A 26,874-nucleotide genomic window follows, 5' to 3' on the forward strand; every position below is an offset into this window, starting at 1 on the left:
TTTCGGATCAAACAGGGCAAGGGACAGTCATCAATAAACCTTGACTTGTCCTAGCTGGGAATAACCTTCCAAGAAAGTGGGTGATGCTCCCTTTTTCCTGTCTGAAGGCAGTGGATGTGGCCAGCAAGCTCTGGAGTCACCTCTGGTGGTGGCACCTGCCTCTCCTGGGGCAGGTTTGGTGGTGGCTGCTGGGCACTGCTCAAAGCAGAACTGTTCCTCCCCTTCTCAGGGAGTTCTGAAGCATCCTTCAGGGAGTTCTGCCCGTCCTTCCTTCATCCCTGGCCCCTGGGGTGAGGAATTGGTAACATTTTCCCTGACCTGGAAGAAGCCAAAATCCTTCAGGACAAGCCCTGGGGTCACTGCTGTTTCCAATCCCCTCTCTTACCTTTCTGCCTTGTCATTCCCAAACTGGGGGGACAAGTCTCACTTCTGACAAGTGACAAAACCCATCCTGGTGGCAGTGAGTGTGTGACCTTCCCTGAGAGTGGGGGTGGCCTGGGCCTCTTCTGCTTTCTGGGACATTTTATTCTGAAGTGATGTGGTCTCCCTTGCAAAGGCTCCTCCTGCCCTGTTAACATTGTTATACAAAGCAGCAGTTTGCCATCTAATTAGGAAAAATATGCACTAACCTCTACCATATGTTGCTCTTCTCCTCGGATTTGCATTTGAAAGTCCAGCTGAATTTCAATGTGAAACTGGATTTTATCCAAATGATGAATGGCCCGAAAAGCTGTGGGAAGGTGGATGTGCCTCCCCATCACATATGGTTGGTTGGGTTCTTTTTTTCCTTTTTGAAGAAAAAATTTTAAACCAGGGTTCCTTCATTTCTTGTCCCATGGTTCAAAGTGTTCACACCTTTCCTCTCAAACTGGATTTGTCTGGCTGGGTGGTCATTCCAAGGCCTGTGAGGTGCTAGAGCTCCAGCCCCATGAGGGAGAGGGATTAGATTTACTCTTAACAAGTTGTTTTTGGTGGCAGCTCCACTCCTGGCTGTGTCCTGGGCTGAGCCCCCAGCGTGGGCAGCAGGGGAGGGGGGATTCTGCCCCTGTGCCCCTGTGCTCAGGTGAGACCCCACCTGCAGAGCTGCCCCAGCCCTGGGGAACAACATCAGGAGGACGTGGAGCTGCTGGAGCCAGTCCAGAGGAGGCCACGGAGCTGCTCCAAGGGCTGGAGCCCCTCTGCTCTGGAGCCAGGCTGGGAGAGCTGGGGCTGCTCACCTGGAGAAGAGAAGGCTCCAGGGAGAGCTCAGAGCCCCTTGCAGGGCCTAAAGGGGCTCCAGGAGAGCTGGAGAGGGACTGGGGACAAGGCCTGGAGGGACAGGACACAGGGAATGGCTCCCAGTGCCAGAGGGCAGGGCTGGATGGGATATTGGGAAGGAATTGTTGGCTGGGAGGGTGGGCAGGCCCTGGCACAGGGTGCCCAGAGCAGCTGTGGCTGCCCCTGGATCCCTGGCAGTGCCCAAGGCCAGGCTGGACGGGGCTTGGAGCAGCCTGGGATGGTGGAAGGTGTCCCTGCCATGGCAGGGGTGGCACTGGATGAGCTTTGAGGTCCCTTTCAGCCCAAACCAGGTGGGATTCCCTACATGTTCCCAGCCCTTCAGGTGGGTTTGTAGAGGAGCCCCTCATGTTGTTCCTGGTGTTCCCTGAATGGGCTCTGGCTGCAGATCCCAGGCTGGGGATTGAGGCTGTTTGGTTTTTCACTTCAGTTGGAGCAGTGGCTGCTCCAAGCCCCTTCCCACAAAGGGCTGTGGTTTGGGCAGTGCTCCCCAGGTACCACAGAACAGGAGCAGGGGCTTTGCTGCAGCTTGGGCTGCTGAAGGTTTTGGGAGCCATAGGATTGCTGAGCTGACACTGCACATCCCCAGAGTCCCTCAGAGCTGCCTGGACTTCCCACTTGGCTCGAGGCTGGATTTTTCCCCTTGACTGAGGTCTATTTAAGCTGAGTTAAGCTCTGTGACAAACTCAGTGTTATGTTGCTGAGCTGAGTGTGCTTGCATGGCTCTTACTGACCTTTTACCTCACCTACCTGGCAGAAAAAGCTCTTAAAAATCACTTTGCATCCTGATTATTTCACATCCTCTGTGAATCTGTTGTCAGAGAGTGGCTTGGGTGCCGGGCTTGCCATGGTACTCGCAGGGGGAGCTGCTTGCTCCAGGTTTCTGACTTTTGTTCTCATTTCTCTTCACTCCTTGGAGATCAATTCAATCTTTAAGACAGTTTTTGTTGGGGATTTTGTTGTGTTAATGCAGCTGAACTAATATGATTACATTTCCAGATTTGGGTAATGGAATAACAAGTCAGGAAGTTTTGTTGTTGGGTTTTTGTTTTGTTTTGTTTTTTGTTGTTGTTTGGGTCTTTTTTGTTTTGTTTTTTTTTAAATAAAGGAGAACTTATGTCACTTCCAAGTCTTCAGTTGGGAAGCTCTTTCCCTTTATCTGTTATTCAGAGAAGCTGGGAGCTCTCCATCCCTGGAAGTGTCCAAGGCCAGGTTGGACAGGGCTTGGAGCAGCCTGGGACAGTTTCCCTGTGATGGTAGGGGGTGGAACGAGGTGGCCTTTGAGTTCCCTTTGCACCCAAACCATTCCATGGTTTCACATTCTGTTCTTGACACAAGGGCTCCAGGGGGCTGTGGCCATGCAGGGACACCCCAGTCCTGGGTGCTCTGAAGTGCCAAAGATGTTCTGGGTGCCCAAAAAGATGCATCTTCCCTTTTCCCCGAGAGCTGCCAGGCCAGAGGGGCTGTGTCCCTCCTGCAGGGGCAGAGCCCTGGCACACCCACCCTTCCTGGTGCAGTTTCACCAGCATCTTGAGGCATGTTGGCTTTGCTCATCTCTGCACTTGCTCTCACGTTCAGAGAGGGATCTGGAAAACAGCTCAGCCAAAGCATCTCACAATAGCAACTTCCTTTCTAAAAAGAGAAGGATGTTGTGGAGTTGGTGGCTTCTCATTATTTTCCCCAATTTGAGCTTTCTTGCCACTGGTCCCACAGTACCAGAAGGATCCAAAGCTGTTGGAGTGTCCAGAGGAGGGACACGGAGCTGGGGAAGGCTCTGAGGAGCAGCTGAGGGCACTGGGCTCGTTCAGCTGGAGCAGAGGAGACTGAGGGGAGGCTCCTCGGGGGCTGCAGCTCCTCCCGAGGGGAGGCGGAGGGGCAGGGGCTGAGCTCTGCTCTGGGCCAGGGACAGGAGCCCAGGAAGGGCTGGAGCTGTGCCAGGCCTTGGGATGGATCTCAGGGCAAGGTTCTTCCCCCCGAGGGTGCTGGCACTGCCCAGGCTCCCCAGGAAATGGGCCCGGCCCCAAGGCTGCCAGAGCTCCAGGAGCGTTTGGACAGCGCTCTCAGGGATGCTCAGGGTGGGGTTCTTGGGGGGTCTGGGCAGGGCAGGAGTGGGACTCAGTGATCCTTGGTGGTCCCTTCCAGCTCTGGCTATTTCAGCATTCTGTGATTTTGTGTCGGGTTGTGTGTCCTGCTTTGCTTTGGGATCAGTGTCACTGCTGCTGGAGCTCGCTGGGGCTCAGGGTGTCCAAGTCTCAGAGCTGTTGTGTCACCAAGCTGCTCCTGCCCTCGGATGGGGTCCTGGCCAGTGGAGCAGAGCAGGAGTGGGGCCGTGGTGTTTTCCCTTTTTGGGAATGCTGTAAGAAGGTAGTGACTCACTTTCCATGGAGCTGATAGTTACCCTGCTCCTGTCTTGGATTTGTGTTGTGTAGCCAGCAGGATTATTTATAACTTAGCCAGCATCCCGAGTCTATTGTTTCTGCAAAGAGCAGGAATGACTAGATGACTTCCTGAGATTTTTTTTTTTTTGCCACCCCCTCATTTTTTATTTTTTTAAAAATCTGCTTTTCCTTCCAAGTATTATATTTGCCAGTTGGATGTTTTCCCCCCACATCTTCCCCTCCTGATTGTGCATTTGTGCTGCTGACAATCCCACTACCGGTATTGCTTTAACTCTAAAATCTCTCCCAGGAAGAGAAGGGCTCTGGCACCTTCCCATGGCATGAGGGGCTCTCTGGCCTTGTAGGTGCTGGGGACTGGGGCAGGAGGCTCTGGCTGTGCCATTCATGGGAGGACCCTCACCTCTGCACCCTGTGGATGCTTTGGGGTGGGAGGTGCATCCTAGGAGCAGAATTAGTCTGGTCTGTGATTGCACCATCGAGCTCTGGGTCAGCCTTGTTGTCTCTGCCTCTCTGAAGGGTCACTTTGGACAATCCAAAGGTATCACCTGAGCCCAGGGATGTGCAGAGCTGTCTCCATCCTGGCACAGCCAGCCTTGGGGATGTGGCACTGGTGAGTGTGGAAGGAGTGGCTGCTCTCCCAGTGACAGTGGTCCCATCTGGGCAGTGTCTGCCCCAAACCCTGGAGCTCTTCTGGTTCTTGTTCCCCTTCTCTTTGCCCACCCACCTGCTGCTGATTCACTGTTGGTATCATGAAGCCCAGGAGCCATCACCACTTTAATTAATTAATGAAGCAGTTCCATGGGAATCAGTGGGGAGTGAAGGTGCAGGATGGAGAGAACGGGCAGGGTGGCTCTGGCCATCTGAGCCGATCTGAACCTGCATGTTGAGCTTCCTTCGGGAGCATCCCCCAGTGCCCCAAGGCTGCCATCCACAGCTTCTGCTCACCCAAACAGCTCCACTTTGCACCTTCTTGCTTGACCTTCACGCCTGGGACTCCTGTTTTGGGTTTGGTTGAGTCCAATTCCCTTTGGGCCAAATGTGGAGCCTCGGTGGTGCCGATCCCAGCTGTGTTTCCCTCGTTATCTGCTGCCTGGCTGTGATGTAAAGAGCAGCCTCTGAGGTTGGAGCAGCTGCAGAAGCGACCGGGGGTGAAACAGCTGAAGGGGAAGGAGCCTGGGCTGCCTTGTGGGCAGCAGAGACCCTGCTCAGGTCCTCTCAGTTTCCATTAGTTCAGAACTCAAAACTTGGGGCTTGTTCAAAGTTAAGCTGCTGTTTCTGGCCAAGGTGCCTGGAGGCCTCTGCCCAGCCTCTCCCCATCAGTCACCAAGAGCTGCCTCATGTCCCCTCTGGCTCTGGCTCCTTCCTGAGCTGCAGGGGAGCCATGGAAGAGGCTGGCAGTTCTGGTGCTCCCCGTTCCCAGGGCACTGAGGTGTTGCTGTCCCTGTGCTGACTTTCCAGGAACTGCCTGGCTCCGCAGGAAACATGAGGTTGATCCAAGTGGAGTTCTGTCATGCTTGAAACATCACTTGGATATGAGCAGCCTGGAGAGGAAAATGAGTCCTGAATTCTGTCCTGTGAGGTTTTTACATGCTCTTCACAGAATTCCAGAACGGTTTGGGCTGAAAGGGACCTCAAAGCTCATTCTGTTCCACCCCCTCCCATAGGCAGGGACACCTCCCACTGTCCCAGGCTGCTCCAAGCCCCGTCCACCCTGGCCTTGGACACTTCCAGGGATCCAGGGGCAGCCACAGCTGCTCTGGGCACCCTGTGCCAGGGCCTCCCCACCCTCACAGGGAAAAATTTCTTCCCAAAATCATATTTAACCCTGCCCTTTGGCAGTGGGAAGCCATTCCCCCTTGTCCTGTCACTCCATGCCTCCTTCATGGCCAGTTTTGGTCTTCCAGGTTTCCTGTGGTGCAGAGCACCAGGTGTGGGTCAGAAACTGGAGGGGTGTCTGTCACCTGAGATCCTGGGCTTGGGGGAGAGATGATGCTCAGAAAAGGGTCTGGGAATTGAGGCATCTCAGGGAAGTGATGTTTGGAATCGTGTGTTCACAGCAAACTTCTGGGGTTCTCTTTGGTTGCTTGTTTTACTCAACACTGGAGGCTCCTTAGGTCCAGCACTTCACTTGCTTTGTGTGGGAGCTGCTCCTGACACCTTTACAGCCTGAGCAGGGCAGGTTTGTGCATCTCAGAGGATGCCTGTGCTGGGCTGCTCCTGCTGCTGCTTGTCTTCATTCCTGTGAGGTTTTCCAGCTGCCAGGGCACCCTTGTGCTGGCTCCTTCCCATCCTAGACACTCAGTTATTTGGGGTTTCTCCCTTAGCTGGAGCCTGCAGGCACTGGGTGATGTCCTGGGTGAAATGCTGGTACAGTTCCATCCCATCTGGCTCACTGCAGCATTTCCCTGGAGCACTGGGCAAAGCCATGCTGGGTGCACTGAATTCCCGATTCCTGCTGGCCCCCAGGTTCCTTTAAATTGAAGTGCATGGGAAATAAAGCTGAGTGGAAAGATGGAGAGCTCCCCATGGCCAGCAGGACCTGAGAGCCAGCAGGAGCATCTCCCCCAGCTCCCTGCCCTGCCCAGCCATCCTCAGTCTGCTCAAAAATAGAGAAGAGCTCTTCTCCCCCAGCTTGCTTTGTGTTTTTAAAATCATTGTGGTTTTTTGTTCTGTTTTCTTTAAATAATTTTCTAAAAAGTTGAAACTGTAGAACTGATTTTTTTTGGGGGGGGGGGGGGGGAGGGGTGGTATTTTTGTTTGCTTGTTGTTTTTTTTTACCCAAAGAAGAAAACTGAAAGATGACTGAGACATTGTGGTTTGGATCACCACTTGTAAATAAATTTTTGGGTGCTTCAGCATGCCAGGCTTTCCCACCTGGATAGTGAGTGCTTCTCCCAGGAGCAGGTCTTGAAGAGATAATCTGTGTCGCTGTACTTTGTTCCAATAAAAAGCTGCTCTGGCTCAGCTCTGGGCTCTGCTTCCTCCCTTGCTCTGCCCTCATTTTTGGGCTTGTCTCTCCATCTGTACAATATCAGAAAGAGTTTTGTTCCCTGGAGAGGCTTCAAGGTTTTAGCATTTACAAAATGCTTTGAGATCTGCAGATAAAGGAAAGCCAAACAATAACCAGTGCCCAGGGCTGTGCCAAAGGAGTCCCCTGGATCACCATGGCAGAGCTGTGCAGGATTGGGTGGAGGTGGCTTTTGTGAGAGGGCAAAAACTGCTCCAGCTGCTGGTGCTGCCTGGCCTTTAAAGTGCTTCTGAAAAGGAGATAACAAGATAACATCATGGAATCACAGAGTGCTTTGGGTTGGAAGAGACCTTAGGGATCATCCAGTACCACCCCCTGCCATACCCAGGGACACCTGCCATGGCAGGGACACATTCCATTATCCCAGGCTGCTCCAAGCCCCATCCAGCCTGGCCTTGGGCACTGCCAGGGATCCAGGGACAGCCACAGCTGCTCTGGGCACCCTGTGCCAGGGCCTGCCCACCCTCATCTGTAGATCAGAGCATGAGTGAAGCATGTGGGTGATTTTTTCCAGGGCTCCCTAGGAACAATCCCGATCTGGAAGAGATGCTGTCCATTTGCTCTTTGCTCTCCAGGCAGCGCTTCATAAACTCCCTGGTAAACCTGATCCACCCCATAAACTTCATTAACTTTCCTTTCAGTGCCTCTGCCTGTCCCTCCAGTGAACTCTCTGCAGTCCCCAGACAAAGGCAGGCAGTGGTGGGCAGGACAGGAGCGAGGCACCGGGGGCTGCTCCTCCCTCCGCAGGGCTGGGCTGGAGCGCGGTGCGAGCGGGGCTCCTCTGCAGCGCCTGCGGGGACATGGCAGCCCAGGACAGGCTGCCCAGGGGTACGTGCTCCTGCCTCACATCTGGCAGCATTTTTGGTAAAGGGTGGGAGGATGGAGTGTGACGGGCTGGTTTGTAGTGGGTCGGTTGGGAGCTGGGTGGCAGGTGGGCTGTGGAGGGCCAGGTTGGAATTGTGCAGGGATCTTCTTCCTCACGTTCTGAGACTTTTCGGTGCTGTTGGGCAGGAACTGAGAGCCGTAAAACTGATTGAGGACACCCAACCCTTTTTGGGAGCAGGAACAGCTCAGATTTGTCTGCTGCCTCCCCTCTGTGTGTGCCCAAGTCCCCCGAACCTATTACAGCTGTGACCAGGGCAGGGCTGCAGGAACAGAGGGGACTGGAGGTTGGGGACACAGCACAAAGTTCAGGTGCCAGCTGAGGATGTCCTGTGCAGGGTCACCTGTGGTCCCCACACCATGAGCCCATTGCTGGCACAGTTAATTACTGTATTGTTAATTGATGTATTGTTAATTGCTGTATTGTTAATTGCTGTGGTGACATGGCCTGGGTGTGGGGTTTCCGTGCCCTACAAGGGGCTCATGGGATGGTTTTTATTTCAGGTGGTTTTAGATATGAATCAAACAGTTCCCTGGAGGTGATCTGGCTTTGATTGGACTGACTTGTGTGTGTGGAGTTGTAACTTAAGCGGTGCCATTTCATCTGAATTGCTGCACATGGTGCCTCCTTTGAACTGAGGTGGGGTACAGGGACACCTTGGGAAACCTGTATCTCTGAGTTTTAAATAAACAGGCCTGTGTGTAGGTGAGGCAGCATCCTGGGCTCTCTCTGGGGTGCCAGGGAGCAGCTGAGGCTTTGGGATGCTGCAGGATCAGGGGGAATTGCAGGGTGGGCAGAGCTGTGCAAGCCCAGGAGCAGGTTCCTGTGAGCACCCTGGGATCGTGGAAGGTGTCCCTGCCCATGGCAGGGGGTGGAATGAGATGAGCTTTAAGGTCCCTTCCAACCCAAGCAATTGTGGGACTCTCAGAATTACAGCTTTGTGCCTGAGGTGAGCAGAGGTTTGTGTGTGCTCCTCGCCCTGACCACAGGAGTGTGGGCAGGACCTGGATGAACAACCCCAGAGTGTGGTGGATCCTGGGCACCAGAGATTGATAACAGCTTATTTCCCCTTGTTGATTCTGTCAGGAAATGAGGGCTCTGATGGGAGCAGCCAGGGCAGTTTACCCCCTCCAGCCTGTCCCTGCTGTCTGTGCCATGGTGGGGCTCTGAGAGGCGAAGGTGTGGGGCTGTGGTTTTGCAAACCAGCTGCCAGCTGAGATCTTCCTCTTCCCATCCATCCTGGCCTGCCCCGTCTTGGGGGCTTCTGGGGCACGTTGTGCTCCAAATGGGGAACTGATTTTCTTTGGGTTTCCTGCTGCCTTACATGTTCAGCAGCCCCTGGAAAGTCCAACAAGCCCAGAACTCACTCAAGAGAAATGCTGGGTGAGAAGGGCCCTTTCCTCCCACAGCAGCCACTGCTGCTGTGCCCTGAGCTGCTCATGAAGCTGCTGCAGGGAGCTTTGTCAGGGGCCAGCATGGCCCTGGGTGTCCCCAGAGCAGAGGTGGGAGCTGCCAGCACAGCTCACGTGCTGGAGGTAGTCCAGGGATTTGGGGCTGACTTTGGTCCTTGTTTTCCTGGCAGCACTAGGCTGGAAATAGCACTTTTTTTTTGCCATTCTCATTTTTATACATATAATTTTAATTTTTATTTAAATTTCAAACTTGCATTTGAAAATGCAGCCACTTTCCTTTGAGACAGCAGCTTCTCATTCACAGTGATGAGCTCAGCTCTCACTATCCCAGCAAACTGCAGCTCCAGGTTTTTAACTGCTGCAGCTCTTTTCGTTCATGTAGGAAAACATTTCTTTGAGCGTCTCATAGTTAAAAGAAAGCAATCTTTGAGAAAAATATCAGAGGAGCTTGCTAATGGGTCAATTTTCCTAGACAGTTGCATTAGGATTCCTGATAAGGAGTGTTAGTGCCTGGCTTGACAAAAGCACCAGAAATCAAAGCCTCATGTAGAGGAGACACAGACAAGATAATCTAATGGGTCTCTTTTTGTCTCCAGCTTGTTCTGAGCAGCAGAGAGCCCTGGTGTGTGAGCCCTGGCAGGGCTGGGATGGGCTGTGAGGCCAGGCTGATGCTGCTGTGGGTTTGCCAACGCTGGCTGTGGAGCAGGGAGGGGAAACTGCCTCCCACCTTCTGGGGTGACCCATCCACAACCCAGACAATGGTCAGTGTGCCCAGGGTAACATGAGAGATGTCAATAAAATAATAAAATCTGCTTTCTTGGCATCTCTGGGGCTTCCAAGGGGCTGGGCAGTGGGGTTTTTTTGGGGCTGTTTTTGTTGCCTAGCACAAGGGATGAGACCTTGTTTTCTTGTATTCTTGGTCCGTTTCCCTGCACTTTTGTCCCTTGGACCTGCCTTGACATCAGCACCAGCTCCTGCCAGCTGCTGTTGGGTGATGCCAAAGTTGCACCCAGGAAATGGTTTGAAATGTGCAGGCAGGAGGATGGTGCTGGTTATTCCTGGGAAAGAGGAAGATCCGTGCTACTCATTGAGTGCCATCTACTGGCACCTCACCCGTGCCACCGTTTGCCCAGGGACAGTGTGGGTGAGGTGGGGGCACAGTCGGTGCCCAGCCTGAAAGGATGTGAGGGTGGGCTCCCTTTGCTCCTTCAGCTCTGCACTCCCTGCCCCTTGTAGAGCAGGAGGAGCCTGGCAGCACCTGCTGAGGGTGGCGTGTTCCAGCCAGAGCTGGTGCCACCATGACCTGTCATACACAGATTGGATCCAGGCTGCCCTTGGCTCCCTCCTGTCCTCTCCCTGGAGCTGCCCCAGGCACTTCTCTACATCCCAAACCAGGTGACACATTCAGATTTATAAAACCTTCCTCCCCACCAGCTCAGTGCCTGAATCCCTCCACCAGTGTTTAGGCACTGCCTGGAGATGTGTGTTGGGAGCTGGATTTAGGGACAAGGGGACGAGGACACGAGGAGCTGGAGCAACTTTTTGGTGTCCCCTGAGCTGTGTGTGGCAAACAACAGTCAGTGAGGGTGGATTGACAGCCTGAACCCACAGTGCCATGCATCAGTGACTCCTGCCAAAGTCATGAGGGCTGATGGCCCTGCCTCATACACACCAGAAGCCTTGGTAGCCTCAGAGCTGATGGGCTGGGATTTGTCTTCAGGTAAACTCTTCCTGTGACTTGTCCATTTGGCTTTAGGGCTACAGGGGGAATTTAGGGCACGGGGTATGGTTATACAAAGATGTGGATCCTTTCAGGGCAAGGGACAAATGAACATCTTGAAGTGTTTATGTTTAAAGAGGGGGAAAAAGAGTTGTGGTTCATGGAAATGGTGCTTTGTAGGAGCAAATGGATTGAATTCAGTCCTTTTTAATGCAATTTAAATAATCGATGGTCTATTCAATTACAGAAATATTTGGCAGAGCTCTAAATAGGTCACATCTGTCTTTAAATTGTTCTTCAGGTAAATACCTCACTGTGTATGTGACAAGGACCAAATTCTGTAAGAGTTGCTGTCTGGGAGGGAGAACTCCTTGACTGTACATGCAGTTATCCCCAAAACTCTGCACCTGGTGTGCTCTGACCCATGGATTTGCTTTAGGGATTCCTTAGGAAGCCTAGCTTGTATATTTTGGGTATATCCAGCTCCTGAAGTTTGCAGTCCTGAGATTGCTGGCTGTAACTGGACATGGCTGGGGGCTTTGTTGGCAGCTTCTGTGTTGTTCTCAGGGGCCAGGATGGAATCCTGAGCCCACTGTGCCCCAGGAATGCTCACCTTGGGAAAGGGGAAAACAAAAACACCGTCTTTTGTTGTGACCAGAGGCTGGAGGTTACTCGCGAGCAGGAGCCGGGGCTGAGGGAGGGAGGCAGGTGGTGCTGAGAATGCTTTGTTTGGGAAAGTTTTCCTCATTGTGTCCAACAATTCTTCTGAGATGATCCTTCCTGTGGGCTGAATCATCGTCTGGGCCAGTGCTGGCTCTCGAGCCCCGTGGCCGCATCCTGCGCCCTTGGGGCATCCACAGGGGCCGAGCGCCCTGCAGGAATAACCTTGGAATGAGCACCCCTGGCTGTCTTCCTCACCCCTTTGGGCTCTGTTTTCATTCCCCACCATCCCTCTCCCCGCTGAGAGGAGGCTCACAAACAAACTGCCAAGGCCACCCTGGTGGGGTGTACGTGTGTTTGGCCACTTCCCCATGTAATTTCCACATTATTTGGAAGCCATCCTTAATTTGTCTAATTTTTAACAGCCCCTGGCCTCCCTACCTGTAGGGCTGCAGCAGTGCAGGGCTGGGAGGGCTCACGTACACACAGCTGGCACTGCCTGCCTGTTTGATCTCAAATGCCTCTCTGGCAAACTTCTGGGGTTTTTTTTTTTTGGTCACTTGTAAGTAAACAAGCTTCTGTCCCCATTCGTCTTCTTGGTGAGTAATGGAAACCAAATGGGAGAAGATTTCTGTTCCCCGGTGTTCCGGTTGCATCTCTGCGGCTGTAATTTGATTTTACATTGCAAATTAAACAATACTTGGAAAGATGCAAATCAGAGCGGAAATAGAGGTGGGTGCTGCTAAGTGGAGTAAGTGGGGGTGTTGCAGCTCCTCTGTGCATCTGTGGGGGTGTGCAAAACACCCCGTGGCCCGAGGAACATGAGAGGTCACTGAGAGCATCCCAGGGGAGCCAGTGTGTTTCAGTCCTCGCTGGCTTCAGGCTGTGAGTTCACTTGTTCACTCAGCACAATGAATTTCCCCCATTTGGACAGTAATCCATGTGTGAGCGTGGAGTGTCTGCCCCTGTCATGAGTGTGCAGCTCTGTGCTACAATAAATAATCTGGAGAAACCAGGATGTGGATTTACACTCAGTGGTCTCCGTGGAGGTTTCTGTTTAATGGAATATAACCCCTAGTTTGGGGAATAACCTGTATGTAGTGAATGTCACTTGTTTTGTGTTGATGTTGTTGAATGTATGTGAGGCAGAAACAGGGAATGTTCTCCATGGGGCTGTCTGTGCATTTATGGGAGAATGGATCAGCAGCAGCCCTGGGGAGAAGGACTTGGGCTGTTGGTGGGTGAGAGGCTCAACCTGCCCCGGCCACGGGCACTGACCCCAGGAACCCCCCTGTGCTGGGCTGAGCCCCCAGCGTGGGCAGCAGGGGAGGGGGGATTCTGCCCCTGTGCCCCTGTGCTCAGGTGAGACCCCACCTGCAGAGCTGCCCCAGCCCTGGGGAACAACATCAGGAGGACGTGGAGCTGCTGGAGCCAGTCCAGAGGAGGCCACGGAGCTGCTCCAAGGGCTGGAGCCCCTCTGCTCTGGAGCCAGCCTGGGAGAGCTGGGGCTGCTCACCTGGAGGAGAGAAGGCTCCAGGGAGAGCTCAGAGCCCCTTGCAGGGCCTGAAGGGGCTCCAGGAGAGCTGGAGAGGGACTGGGGACAAGGCCTGGAGGGACAGGACACAGGGAATGGCTCCCAGTGCCAGAGGGCAGGGCTGGATGGGATATTGGGAAGGAATTGTTGGCTGGGAGGGTGGGCAGGCCCTGGCACAGGGTGCCCAGAGCAGCTGTGGCTGCCCCTGGATCCCTGGCAGTGCCCAAGGCCAGGCTGGACAGGGCTTGGAGCAGCCTGGGATGGTGGAAGGTGTCCCTGCCATGGCAGGGGGTGGGACTGGATGGACTTTAAGGTCCCTTCCAGCCCAAACCTCTCCATGATACTATAATGACAGACATTGTGCTGTGTGACACCTTCCTGCACAGGAGGTACTACATGGTTTGGTCTGGGCCACCTCCTTGTTGTTCTGCAGGGCTGGGTTTATCCAAGCTGTTACCAGAGCTTTGGGACATGCCTCTGTGCTGTCCCAGCTGCCATGGTCCCTGTCACCCACCCTGTCACAGTGCAGTGGCACTGTGGGGTCCCCACTGTCACCTCACACTGGGTCTCTGTTTCCATAGAGGGAGCAAAGCTGTCCCTCCAAAACACGACTGAACTGAGGGACAGCGAGGAGAAGCGGCTCCTCTGACACCTGTTGCGGGTCTGACTCAGCCCTGTGTTATTCTTGGTCCATTTCCCTGCACTTTTGTCCCTTGGACCCTCCTTGACATCCTGCTTCTTGCAGGGCCATCAGGCCTGGATGGAGGCTGGGGATGAGAGACATGGGTAGGTGTCCTGGAGAGGCTGGGGACAAGGGACACGGTGGGTTTGTCCTGCAGGCTGATGACCTTTCAAAAGCCCTGAATGTGTTATCCTCCATCCCCTTCTCCTGCCGCTCCTTTGTGCTCATGTTTGGTCACTGCTGGCCTTTGTTTTTACAGCTGGGGGAAGTGTTTTGAGCTTTAAAGTTTATTTTCTTCCCTCTGGTTGTCGTCACAGGTTTGTTTTCTTTCTCCGTGTGGCATCTTGCTGGCTCTCCCAGGGGCTGGGAGAGGGCCTGGCTGCTGCTCTCGGGGCATTCCTGCTGGAGGGAGCAGGATCTTCCCTGAATTTGGGAGGCCCCAAAGTCTCTCTGCCTTCACTTCTCTCACTGGAATTTTATCACAGAATCCCAGAATGGCTTGTGCTGGAAGGGACCTCAAAGTCAATCCCATTCCACCCCTGCCACTCCCAGGGACACCTTCCACCATCCCAGGCTGCTCCAAGCCCCATCCAGCCTGGCCTTGGGCACTGCCATGGATCCAGGGGCAGCCACAGCTGCTCTGGGCACCCTGTGCCAGGGCCTGCCCACCCTCCCAGCCAACAATTCCTTCCCAATATCCCATCCAGCCCTGCCCTCTGGCACTGGGAGCCATTCCCTGTGTCCTGTCCCTCCAGGCCTTGTCCCCAGTCCCTCTCCAGCTCTCCTGGAGCCCCTTTAGGCCCTGCAAGGGGCTCTGAGCTCTCCCTGGAGCCTTCTCTTCTCCAGGTGAGCAGCCCCAGCTCTCCCAGCCTGGCTCCAGAGCAGAGGGGCTCCAGCCCTTGGAGCAGCTCCGTGGCCTCCTCTGGACTGGCTCCAGCAGCTCCACGTCCTCCTGATGTTGTTCCCCAGGGCTGGGGCAGCTCTGCAGGTGGGGTCTCACCTGAGCACAGGGGCACAGGGGCAGAATCCCCCCTCCCCTGCTGCCCACGCTGGGGGCTCAGCCCAGCACAGGGGGTTCCTGGGGTCAGTGCCCGTGGCCGGGGCAGGTTGAGCCTCTCACCCACCAACAGCCCAAGTCCTTCTCCCCAGGGCTGATCCCATCCATCCATCCATCCATCCATCCATCCATCCATCCCCATTCTTTTAGTTTAATAAATCCTGTCCACTCTGACCCATCCTCCAGGAGGAGCACAGCCCAACAATTCACTTCTGGTGTGAACCTTGGCACCCTGGGTCAGGTCCTTGGCCATGTTCTGGACAGAGTGGGGTGGCTGTGTCCCAGTGCCACCATGGGCACCCTGTGCAGTCATTTTGCAAGGCCTTGATGAGACTTGGGCTGACCCAAGTTATTAATTTCCTTAATGAAGACTTAAAATAAAGGCAAGCTTTCATTTTGATTACCATAAAATCACTCTCTAAAATGCAGTGGGGACCTCCCTTTGCATCTGTAAATATGACTCACGTCTAAAGTGAGGGATGGATGAATTTGCTTTTTGGGTTTTGTTGGTTTTTCCAAAACTTCCTCACCCCTGTGCTGGGCACTGCTTTGTACATTTATTATTGCATATAATTATTACTGTTTATGCACATGGTGGGATCGTTAGGGTGTCCTGAGCAGGGACAGAGTTGGACTCAGCAATCCTTGTGGATCCCTTCCAGCTCAGGACATTCCAGGGTTCTGTTTCTGGAATGCCACAGCAACCCCCCAACACCAGCCTGGGGTTGTCTTGGAGCCTGCCCTGTCCTTTGAGAGCTGTTTCAGGGGTAGCACAGCATCTTCCAAAAGACCAGGAGTTGCTAAAGTACTTCTTTGGCTCTTTTCCCCTCTTTCTGGCTTTGTTTGGTTTTGGTGTAGGTTCAGTTTCTCCCCATAGTTATAGTTATCCCTCATGGAAAGCCAGGGGAAATGGATCCTTTTTCCCCACTCCTTCACTAGTTCTCTCCTATTTTTCCCCAGCCCCAAACATTTCCTAAACCCCATCTGTGTGTGTGCAGAAACTGCTGAACTGGAATACAGTGCAGGAGATGCCGAGCAGATGCTGAGCAGGGGAATTAACAATCACCAAAGCGGTGGCATCAGCTTTTTGAAGTCAAAAATTATCCCTGAGTGCACATTTGGGGAGGGGGCAGCAGCAGCAGGTGCTTCCCTGAATCAGGGGTGTGTGGGGTGGGTGGGCCTGTCTTGGATTTGGGCTCTGTGTTCATTCATCATCACAAAGATAAAGGGGCAGAATCCGCCCCAGGAATGGTGCAGGGGTCTGTGAGTTTAATGTGAGTGCTGTTGTGTGTCCTTCCCTTGGGGTGCCTGGTCTGGGGGATGGTGTCAGTGCTTTCTCCTGGCCCAGAGCATCTTGTTTATGGAGTCCTGGAATATCCTGAGCTGGAAAGGACCCTCAGGGATCATCAGAGCAGCCCCTGGCCCTGCCCAGACCCCCCAAGAACCCCACCCTGAGCATCCCTGAGAGCGCTGTCCAAACGCTCCTGGAGCTCTGGCAGCCTTGGGGCCGGGCCCATTCCCTGGGGAGCCTGGGCAGTGCCAGCACCCTCGGGGGGAAGAACCTTGCCCTGAGATCCATCCCAAGGCCTGGCACAGCTCCAGCCCTTCCCGGGCTCCTGTCACAAAGGGAAATGCCACCTGGCCTGTTTGATGCCCCTGGACAGGTCAGGAAGTGGCAGCACATTCCAGCCCCCCTGTCATGGTCAGGGACACTTTCCAGTATCCCAGATTGCTCCAAGCCCCATCCAGCCTGGCTCTGGACACTTCCAGGGCAGCAGAACAGCTGAGCCTCACTATCCCAACCAGCCAGTTTTGGTCCAACCTCAAATTTCAAGGCAGTGAAGGGGATAAAACATCCCTTGACCCACCCCATGAGCAGATCCCTCCAGGGCGGCATTGCCAGGGACCTTGTGCTGCCCTCCAGGTGTTCAGGGTGGGTTTCCATCCCCCCCTTATTTTTATTTTAATTGTTTTGTCGTGCGCCGGGAAAAGGAAGTGAACAAATTGTATGGTCCCCTCCACAATCGACGTCCTGTAAACAGCTCCCGGCTGCCTTCCACTCACAGCTGTTTTTTCCTATTTGGGGGTGGATGGGGTTGGTAAATAAACAGGAATTTTGGGAGCTGCTGCCAGCACCCCCTTTTCCCTCACAGGGCCTGTGCCAGCACGTCAGAGCCTTTCCTGGGGGGTGCTCGGGTGGGCTGTTCCTCACTGAGTGGAGCCAACTCTCTTCAGGAAAAACAACTTTGCTGGTTTTCCCGGGACTAAAGCTAATTACTAGTTGACTAATTTTATTGATTTCCAATCCCTTTTAGCAGAGATTTCGCTGTGGGGCTGATCGCCAGAGCGATTAGCACACAAAGCCGCTTAATTTGGAAGTGTTTATCAAGCAGCCTTCTGTCACCTCTGCTTCAAATCAAATTACAGTGGCACTGCTGGCCCTGCCTGTGGTGGCTCGTGCTGTCCCAGCCCCAAAGGAGGCAGGTGGGGAGCAGGGCTCCTCTGGGCTAAATAACCATGGCAGGGGGTTTGGAGCTAGATGTTCTTCAAGGTTCCTTCCAGCCCAAACCATTCCATGGATCTAAGTGTTCCTTGAGCTTGGAAAGCTGCTGGCTGTGGGATTTTACTCCCAGCTGCCACCACATCCTTGTCCTGCTCCAACCCTCGGGCACTGCTGTGGCTGCAGAGTTGGAATTTCCCTCCTGACCCTCAAATCCCCACCATGGGCACTGTTTGGTCTCTCCTAAAGATGGAAGATGCACTTTTGTGGCAGCTATGGCTGCTCCTCCTCCAGCCACAGGATGGATTTGGCCTAAATATTTTTAATAGAATTTAAAAAAAAAAAAAAGAAGAAGCCTGGCCCAGTCGTTTTGCTGGAATCAGATTAGGGAGGGCAGATTGTGGAGGCTGGGGGAGGGAGAGGCTCAGCCTGGCTCAGTCACGGCTCCAGCAGCACAGAAACCCCAGCAGAGTCCCCCAGTATCAGCACTGCGCCTGCTGGGAGGGTCCCTCACTGCCTCCTCCTCCTGACAGGTGAAAACAAGGTGCCTTTGGGACATTTCAAGTCATAGGAAGAAATCCCAGAAATTCCTCCCTGTGAGGGTGGGCAGGCCCTGGCACAGGGTGCCCAGAGCAGCTGGGGCTGCCCCTGGATCCCTGGCAGTGCCCAAGGCCAGGCTGGACGGGGGTTGGAGTCCCCTGGGATGGTGGAAGGTGTCCCTGCCATGGCAGGGGTGGCACTGGATGGGCTTTGAGGTCCCTTCCAACCTAAAACATTCCATGATTTGAGCCTGCAGTGCTGCAGCTTTCCAGCAGTGCATGTTCTCCTCAATGTATCCCTTGCTACAGGATTTAAGAACAAAAACTCTGTATTTGCTTTACAAGTGGTATGTGAGAGGGTTCAGGAGCAAAACATCCCATTCTCCGTCCCTGCATGTCCTCTGGATCTGGAGAGATGGCTGCACACACACTGAGCTTTGCTTTGAGCAAAGCAATGGTTGGGGGCTGAGCTTGTTTTGAAAGTCCTTTTACAGAATCCTGGAATATCCTGAGTTGGAAAGGGACACACAAGGACCATCGAGTCCAGCTCCTGACCCTGTCCTGTTCACACAAAGGCCGTAGGTTGTGGGGTCCTTGGCTGTGTGCAGGTGCTCAGAGCTGACTCCAGAGCCACACTCCCTCCCACACCATATCCAAGTGCTGTGCCCAGACTGGGGCATTCAGAGCTCAGGGCTCAAGCACCTGTGCCCAGGTAGGTTTGGGGGCCCTGGTTGTTAAAACCAGGCCAGCCCCTCTTGGTGCAGCATTTTTGGCTCCCGTGGATGGCAGCTGGAAGGCACAGGCTGGGAACTGAGCAGGAGGGATGTGGGATGTGGAATGGATCACAACACCTGGCCTCCTGTTAATGCCTTTACATAGAATCCTGGAACAGGTGGAGGGACATTAAATCCCATCCAGTGCCACCCCTGCCATGGCAGGGACACCTTCCACCATCCCAGGCTGCTCCAAGCCCCGTCCAGCCTGGCCTTGGGCACTGCCAGGGATCCAGGGGCAGCCACAGCTGCTCTGGGCACCCTGTGCCAGGGCCTGCCCATGCTCACAGGGGAGAATTTCCTCCAAATATCTGCAGTAGATCTGTCCTCCTTTAGGTAAAACAGCTCCCCTTTCCTATTACTCTCCAGTAACGTTGGAATTGTGTGTCTAAAGTGGCTCTGTTCCTCCTGGATGGGAACAGCTCTCATTGCTCTGTGTCACTGGTCTCTTGTCCATAGCCTTTCCTAGGGTTCATTACTGCACCAAGGAAGGTTTTTCTGAGCCTAAATGTGGTTAAATCATTTTTATCCCTGCTGAAGCTTAGGACAGCTCTTGTCTATCAGCTCTTCTTGGCTGCGGCAGGAAAACCGTGAGGAAAAAAAAAAAGACTGTCTGACAGCTACATCTTATTCTATTAGTATGTTTTAATTAGAACATGAGCAAGAAATGTGTTATGAATATTCATGCTTAGGGTTATTAAAATGCACAATTAATCTGTATGCAGTTTAATAACTGTATTAATGGTGAGAGGAGGTAGCTCCTATTTTTGTCGTTTCTCAATTGGAAAGTGTGCCTTAACTTGGGTAGCTGGGAAATGGGGTTATTTTAAAATCAAGTTGGCTCCTGCCAGCAGCATGGGCACGTGGGTATCTCCAAAACTCGCACACCTCACTGAGGGAGAGCACTGGAAGGGTGGCAAAGCCAAGCTCTGCCAGGATGGAGCTTTCTCATGCAGACAGAATTCAGCTCAGTGCCATGGGAGTTTTCAGTCACAGAATCACAAAATCCCAGAAAGGATTGGGTTGGGAGAGACCTTAAAGCTCATCCAGTGCCACCCCTGCCATGGCAGGGACACCTTCCACCATCCCAGGCTGCTCCAAGCCCCGTCCAGCCTGGCCTTGGGCACTGCCAGGGATCCAGGGGCAGCCACAGCTGCTCTGGGCACCCTGTGCCAGGGCCTGCCCACCCTCCCAGCCAACAATTCCTTCCCAATATCCCATCCAGCCCTGCCCTCTGGCACTGGGAGCCATTCCCTGTGTCCTGTCCCTCCAGGCCTTGTCCCCAGTCCCTCTCCAGCTCTCCTGGAGCCCCTTTAGGCCCTGCAAGGGGCTCTGAGCTCTCCCTGGAGCCTTCTCTTCTCCAGGTGAGCACCCCCAGCTCTCCCAGCCTGGCTCCAGAGCAGAGGGGCTCCAGCCCTTGGAGTATCTCCACGGCCCTTTGGATACGATCTCTCTTCAGTGACTTGGATTTATCATTTTTTTTCCCAGCACTGTGGGTGTTTTAAGGCAGCAGATCTGTCCACAAGTATGGGGCAGCTGGGGTCCAGAAGATTCTCATGACATCTCCATCTCACCTGAGTGATGCCCAGAGGCAGGAAACACATTTCCAGGTGCCCCAAGGTGCCTCTGATCCTTCCCTGGGCACCTGAGTCACCTCTACAGCTGCTGGGGTGCCCTTGGTTTAGCCCTGGAGCTGCGGAGCCATGTCCTTCCAACCCCAGCTTCCCTCTCCCCCTTCCCCTTCCTCTCCCTGCACTCAGGTCCAGCCTGGCTGCTCCGTGCTCACAGGGCCGGGATGTGTGACCGTGTTTGGGGTGACACCGTGTCCGAGGGCTTTGTGCTGGAGTGGAGCAAATCCTGCTGATGGGAGCTTTTCCAGACACACCTGCCCATGGCCAAACATTGGGATTTTGCAGGGCTGGCCAAGGGCATTTGCTGCCAAATTGTGGATCCTTAGGAATACGAAGGGAGGGAAGAGAGGGCTGGCAGGGAATGTAGGACAGATGCCAGACGTTGAAAGAGGGCAGTCTGCTTTTTCCTGGCTTCATCCCAGAAATCCCTGAATTCCTAAAACACTTGCAGGTGCAGGCGCTGAAAATAGGGAGACTTTTTGCTGGCACCTTTCTAGCCAGTGGCTGCAGCTTGGGGAAGGTGCAAGACTTCATTTCTCAGGAGACATCAGACAGAGCTGGCATGGGCATCTTCAGAGGTGCTTCCAGAACCTTGGGATGCTCTTTGCTGCCTTAGTGGGAGACTGGAACCTCACTTCACCTTGGCAGCCACAGGAACTACCAGAGGACTTTTGGCTTTCCCTGGGGCTTATAGAATCCCAGAATCCCAGATTTGGGTTGGGTTGGGAGGGACTTCAAAGCCCATCCAGCCCTGCCATGGCAGGGACACCTCCCACCATCCCAGGCTGCTCCAAGCCCCGTCCAGCCTGGCCTTGGGCACTGCCAGGGATCCAGGGGCAGCCCCAGCTGCTCTGGGCACCCTGTGCCAGGGCCTGCCCATGCTCACAGGGGAGAATTTCTTCCTGAAAAAAAAAGGGTTGGTTTGCTGTGACTCCATTTAGGTCACAAAGTGGCCAAGGAGGGGCTGGGGACCTGGCCATGCTCTGGATGAGTGGCTCATCCTCTGCAGTCACTGTTAGAGCACTCAGAGGTTTGACCCCTCTTCAGGGTCTCTGCCATGGTGGTGGCACCACGGGGTACAGCAGCTTGTGCCAGGGGTTTGTCCTTGTCAAGGGATGTGTGACCCTCACCTTCAGCCTTTGCCCCCTGTGCCACTCACTGTCCCCTCTCCCTCCTTCCTTGGGGAGACCAGACAAGGATTCACTTTTATTTTTCAGGAATTTTGGCACAGAATCCCAGAATGGGTGAGGTTGGAAGGATCACGGTGGCTCATCTGGTCCCATCTCCCTGCTCAAGCAGGGGCATCCCAGAGAACAGGGCACAGGATTCTGTCCAGATTGTTTTTGGCATAATTCAAGAGAATATCTGAAGGTTCTTGAATATCTGAAGGGGCATTCAAAGGAGGAAGACTCAACAACCTGAGGAAAATTTCCCTGGATTTCCAGGCACCCTATCTCCCTCCAGAGCCCACTGAACATCCCCTCCAGGCATATTCTGGCCTGAGAATGCTGCTCTGCTGTTGGGCTGCTGGCAGGACCAAGGGCTCTGTGAGAGGTCTGGGTGGCCCAGGACCCCCAAAGCCTGTCCTGCACGGGGCAGGGCTGGGTGTGAGGGTCTGGACCCCCATGCCTTGGCTTCCCCTCTGCCTCTGAGGCTCCTGGGGTTCCTCATGGGGACTGTGGTATTGCAGTTCTTATCCTTCCAGCCCAAAGGGAACAGTTTTCCAAGGATGTCCAAGGCTGCTGATCCTGCTCATGTCTTCTCCCCGACCCTTGGGGAGCTTTAAAACCACCCATGACAGCAAAATGACTCAAAGGAGCATTTCTGCCTCCTGCCTCGCCGGGGTTTGCAGGGATTGCAGATGAATTGCTTTGGAAAAACACATTAGCAAAGCAAAAGTTTATTCTAGGAAGTAGGAGGTGGGAGAATTGGCAGTAATTCTCCCTAGTATCCAAGGTATTATTAGAGGCTTATCCCTGCTCTGCACAGTAATCACATTGGAAATTTTTGATTAGAAAACAAAATCTAAATGAGAATTATGAATATTCATTAGGTGTGGAGATTAATATGCATAATTATGCAAATTAGACAGCAATTAAACACCAATTCTCTGGGGAAATGATTAACACAAAGGCACAGAAATAGAAGGATGTAATTTGAAAGAAGTTTCTGGTTAAATGAACAGTGAGGGGAGCGGAGGAGACAAATCTGAGGCATGTTTGCCATAATAATCAGCTTTGCCAAGCGAAATGGGAGTGAGCCCTGACCCCCTGCCCCCATGGCCTTGCTGCTGCTCAGCTCCTTGCTCCCCAAAGGGCATCCTGGGGCACCTGCAGGTGCCATCCCCATTGGAAGAACCAGCACAGGATGGGTCCCCAGAGAGCCCCAGGGATGCTGCTGGCAGAGTCTGGTGTCACTCCATGGCCGGTGTGGCCATGACCCCTGGTGGGGAGCAGGGGGTGTCCATGGCCTGGGAAGTGTCCATGGCTGGTGCCACCCTCACTCTCAGCCTTCTGCAGATCTGGGATTTCTCCCTGTCCAACCCAGCAGAGTTCACAGCATTTGTGCAGCACCTCCAAAGATGATGGATGCCCCCACCCTGGCCAGCCTCTCTCAAATTCCTGGATTTGCCCCCTTTGGACACCAAGTGCTGCCCACCAGCCCCTGGTCACCCACTGGAGCAGGAGATGGAGCAGCACAGTCAGAGATTCTGCAGCTGAGTCAGGTCGAGGCTGTGTTCCAGGGAAGGTTCCTTCTGTGTGATGGTGCTATCAGCTGCAAATGTGGGAGCTGGGCTGATGCAACAACCCAAGGTTTTTGTGTCATGGTGGACATTCCCAGCTCACTAAAGGGGCTCCAGGAGAGCTGGAGAGGGACTGGGGACAAGGCCTGGAGGGACAGGACACAGGGAATGGCTCCCAGTGCCAGAGGGCAGGGCTGGATGGGATATTGGGAAGGAATTGTTGGCTGGGAGGGTGGGCAGGCCCTGGCACAGGGTGCCCAGAGCAGCTGTGGCTGCCCCTGGATCCCTGGCAGTGCCCAAGGCCAGGCTGGACAGGGCTTGGAGCAGCCTGGGATGGTGGAAGGTGTCCCTGCCATGGCAGGGGTGGGATGAGCTGAGTAAGGTCCCTTCCAGCCCAAAGCATTCCATGATTCTCTGACTCCCCTGGGTGCCTTGTGCAGCCCAGGAGGTGCTGCCTGCATGGACTTGGCAGGGGATGAAAGGAGCTGATTCCCACCGCAGCCTGTGCAGAAACATTGCAAAACCTTCTGCCTGCTCCTCTGCTCGTCTGGTTTGGATAGCTTTTTGCCAAGGATATTTCTGGGAGGGCTGAGGCTGAGAAGGCTGGGGGTGTGCTCTGATGGCCCCACTTCCTCAGGGGAACCTTGAGGTGCTGGAAGATCACCCCTGGACAGGTGACTCTGTAACACTGGACCCCCCAACAATTCCCACCTGAGGATTTTGCCTCTGGGCACTCTTTCACTCTGCTTGGGTTGAGCAGAATTTGGCCCATGATCTTGCAGCACCATGGGCAAAATTCAAGTCCTGCTGGAGCATCCAAATGGATGCAATGTGGTTTTGATTTATAGTTAGTTCCTTTCACCATCACTCTCTGGGGAAAGAGGTTTGTGGGTGCTCTCTGGAATAAAGGAGTTAAAATACTTGTTTCTCCTCTTCCCACTGTCCTATGTTTTGAACCATTTCCAGGCTGTGGTGGGATTTGCTTTGAAGTTTGTGGAGTAACTCCCAGCGGGAGTGGGAAGGTGAGGAGGCAGAGGGGAGGCTCGGTCACGCCAAGTGGAAGTGGTTTATTAATGAAAATATTGTTTTGTTTGTAGAAGGAAGAGTTAATTTTACGAGAACACCTTTGAGGCTTTGCTGATAAAGCAAAGAGTAACCTTTGTTCTTCCTGTTTTTCGGTAGGCTTGGATGAAAGACCAGGATCAGGTTCCTGGGGAACGGCAGATCAAAACAGCTCCACGTTTGACCAAGGAAGGGTAAGGACAAAGCACAAACACCAAGCTCCAACCAAAACAAACTGGGTCTTTCCCAGGCCTTTCAGAGTGTTTGGTCCAACCCTGGAACAGATTTTCTCGCCCCATTTTGGACATGGGTTCTGTGAACTTCTCTAGGGTTTCCCTCATCCCCATCTCCCCAGGCTTTGCTGCCTTGAGGTCCCCTTGAGGTTTCTCCTCCAGAACCCTCTCCCAGACCTGCACTAAGATGGGCTCCTGTGGCTGCTCAGACATCTCCCTCGCTGCACTCAGTGTTGGTTTGGGGAGAGGGGGCCCAGGGGAGACTACCTGAAGGAGACACAGATGGGTGGGTCAAGGGATCTCATCTGATGGCAAAGCTTTCTGAGCACCCACCCCACAAGACTTTGGGAACCTGAGGAGGGAATCCCTGGAATCCACCACATTGTCTGGACATGGCACCTTTGGTGGGGATGGAGAACTTGGGAAGGGTTTTTCAGGGAAGGAGTTGAGGCTACAACACCTCATGACAGGGGCCCGAGTATGGGAAGAGAGAAATGCCACAAACTTCATGGAAATGGTGTCATTTTTGTTGTAATGGGTTTGTGTGATTCGTTTTTGCAATGGCACCTTTTCCTTCCCTCTGGTCAGTGACAGAGCTGGCACCGTGGTGTCAACTCTCATTTGTATATTTAGAATTTATATTTTTATATAAATATATCTAAAAATATACATTTATATTTATCCAGCCTTTTCCTTGCCCATTCACCCTCCATGTTCAGGGAGGGGCTGTCTGGCTTTTACCTGGTGGGTGCCAAATTGCCCAAGAGCTGCCAGCACAGGGCAAAGCATGGTTCCATGTCCCCTGTCCCCACATCCCCAGCTGCCATGTCCCCTCCCAACACCACGGCCTCTGCACTGCACAGCTCTCCCTTGGCATGATGATGAAACCCTTTCCATGCCCTTTTCATAAGGAGCCTTTGGCTTTGTCCCTTGCTGGGGGAGGCTGGGCCCTGGCAGTGTTTCAGGGTTGGGCTCAGCATCCCCACATCAGGTGTGACTGTCCCCTGTTGTCCCAGCAGAGCTATGGCGAAGGCCCCCACTACGGTGAGCACCGGGAGCTGCCATCCCACAACAGCATCTCCTCATCACCATTCCTGGGAGCTGGACTCGTGGGTGAGTGCCTGCAGCTGCCTGCCAGGTCCCCAGGGCAGGGGACACGTGGCACTGGCTGGCCCATGCTGGGGGGAGCATTGGGACAGTGTTGCTGTTCCCTGTGCTGGACCTGCTCCAGGTCTTCTCCAGGCTGTGGTCCAGGGAGGTGGTACCCAGAGGGTTCCATCAGTGCCAGCTGTTTTATGTGTGTGGTTATTTTTCCCTGCTTTATGGTAGCACTCCAAGGCAGTAGCAGGGGTCGATGCCCTCCAGGGTGGGCTGAGTGTGCTCCTGGGAGCTGAGAATTAGGGATGGGAGAGATGCACATCGTTAAGGATTTATTAAGGACTTGGGATGACCCTTCTCGATTGGGGAGTTGGTATCAGATGATCTCGCTGTGGTCACTTCCAACCAGACCCACTGGGTGACTGTGATTTGCAAGGGGCTGGTGGCTGTGTCACTTCCCAGAGAGTTGGGGGTGCCCCCTTTGCTGCTGTGGGGTTTGGAGGGGCCTCTTCCCATATCCTGCCAGGCTCCAGCAGCCTTGTCTGGCTGCTCCATCCCCAGCTCCAGGCAGGCAGTTTGAGGAGCTCACAGGGACTGGCGAGTGCTGGGGATGGTGATCCTGTGTGACCATTCACTCAGTCACCTCTCCCAGCTCGGGGGTGGGAGGAGAGATTAAGAGCAGAAATATCCCTCCTGGAGGGCTTAGAGAGCTCTAATGGCATTAGGTCAGGAATTGGGGTTAGTCCTCCCCATCTTTATACACAAAAGGGTGCTTAAAACACTCCAGCACAAGTGGAAGGAGCGGGGCCAGGGCAGGGCTTGCTCATGGTTGGGAGGGAGGGATAAGAAAAGGGAGTCATGTTTGAAACAGAAAATCCCCCCAAAACAAAATCCCCTCTGTGGATGTGGTGGCAAAGGGGAAGAGCAGAGCAGGGTCATGCTGGAACAGGAGCAGCCATACATTGGCCCCTCCTGGCCTGGGTCAGGGCTTGGGGCTCCCTATGAGCTCTGCTCCCCCCTTTCACCCCTTGTGCTGTTGGGGGACAAGGTTTGGGTGTCCCCTGGGGATCCTGTGCAGGGGGAGGAGCCATTCTGGGCAGTTCCTCCTTTCCCTCCCTCCTCAGGAGGATGTAAGTGGAGCACAGAGAAGTTTTTGAGTGGGACAGGGGAGCCTTGCTGCAGCTCAGCGCGGCTTGAGGGGGATGTGCGTGGGGGGACCCATCCCAGCCCATCCCACACCCGGGGCCAAGGCAGCCTTGAGAGTTTCCAGTTGAGAAGGAGCTGCCTGGGGAGGAACACGGAGCTTTCCCCTTTGATGTGTGCGGGGAAGACGCCTTTGGCTCCCTCTCAAAGCCGGGGCTCCGGGTCCTTGGCAGCCACTGCAGCTCTCCCTGCGAGCCCGACCGGTCCCCGGCACGTGGGGCCATTTCCAGTGGCTCTGGAGCCGAGGGTGAGCGCTGGGACTGTGGCCACACTCTGGCCCCAGGCTCAAGGGGCTGCATCTCCCCAGGGGGGTCACCACTGATACAGGGAACAGGCAGGCAGGAAAGGGTTCCTCATTTCCAAGTCCCTTTTGTCCTAAAATTGAATGTGGTTAAAGTAGAAAGCATTGATTCTGGGAACAGGTTCCAAAATTCATAAATCA

General features: G+C 54.0%; 1 protein-coding gene across 13 annotated transcripts in view; it reads left to right on the forward strand.

Moving 5' to 3' along the window:
* The window catches only part of TCF3 (transcription factor 3), an 83,381-nt gene that overhangs the window by 19,556 nt on the left and 36,951 nt on the right, over positions 1 to 26,874 (forward strand). For 7 of the 13 annotated variants that reach the window (XM_058858334.1, XM_058858324.1, XM_058858328.1 and 4 more), the window contains exons 4-5: positions 24,019 to 24,092; positions 25,148 to 25,244. In XM_058858334.1, coding sequence (XP_058714317.1) covers positions 24,019 to 24,092; positions 25,148 to 25,244 — 171 coding nt within the window. Of the gene's footprint in view, positions 1 to 7,407; positions 7,531 to 24,018; positions 24,093 to 25,147; positions 25,245 to 26,874 lie in introns of those variants that run through there. The other 6 variants (XM_058858325.1, XM_058858336.1, XM_058858335.1 and 3 more) reach the window with 3 other exon arrangements.

Source organism: Poecile atricapillus, chromosome 28, assembly GCF_030490865.1.
Source record: "Poecile atricapillus isolate bPoeAtr1 chromosome 28, bPoeAtr1.hap1, whole genome shotgun sequence".
Classification (NCBI taxonomy): Eukaryota; Metazoa; Chordata; class Aves; order Passeriformes; family Paridae; genus Poecile; species Poecile atricapillus.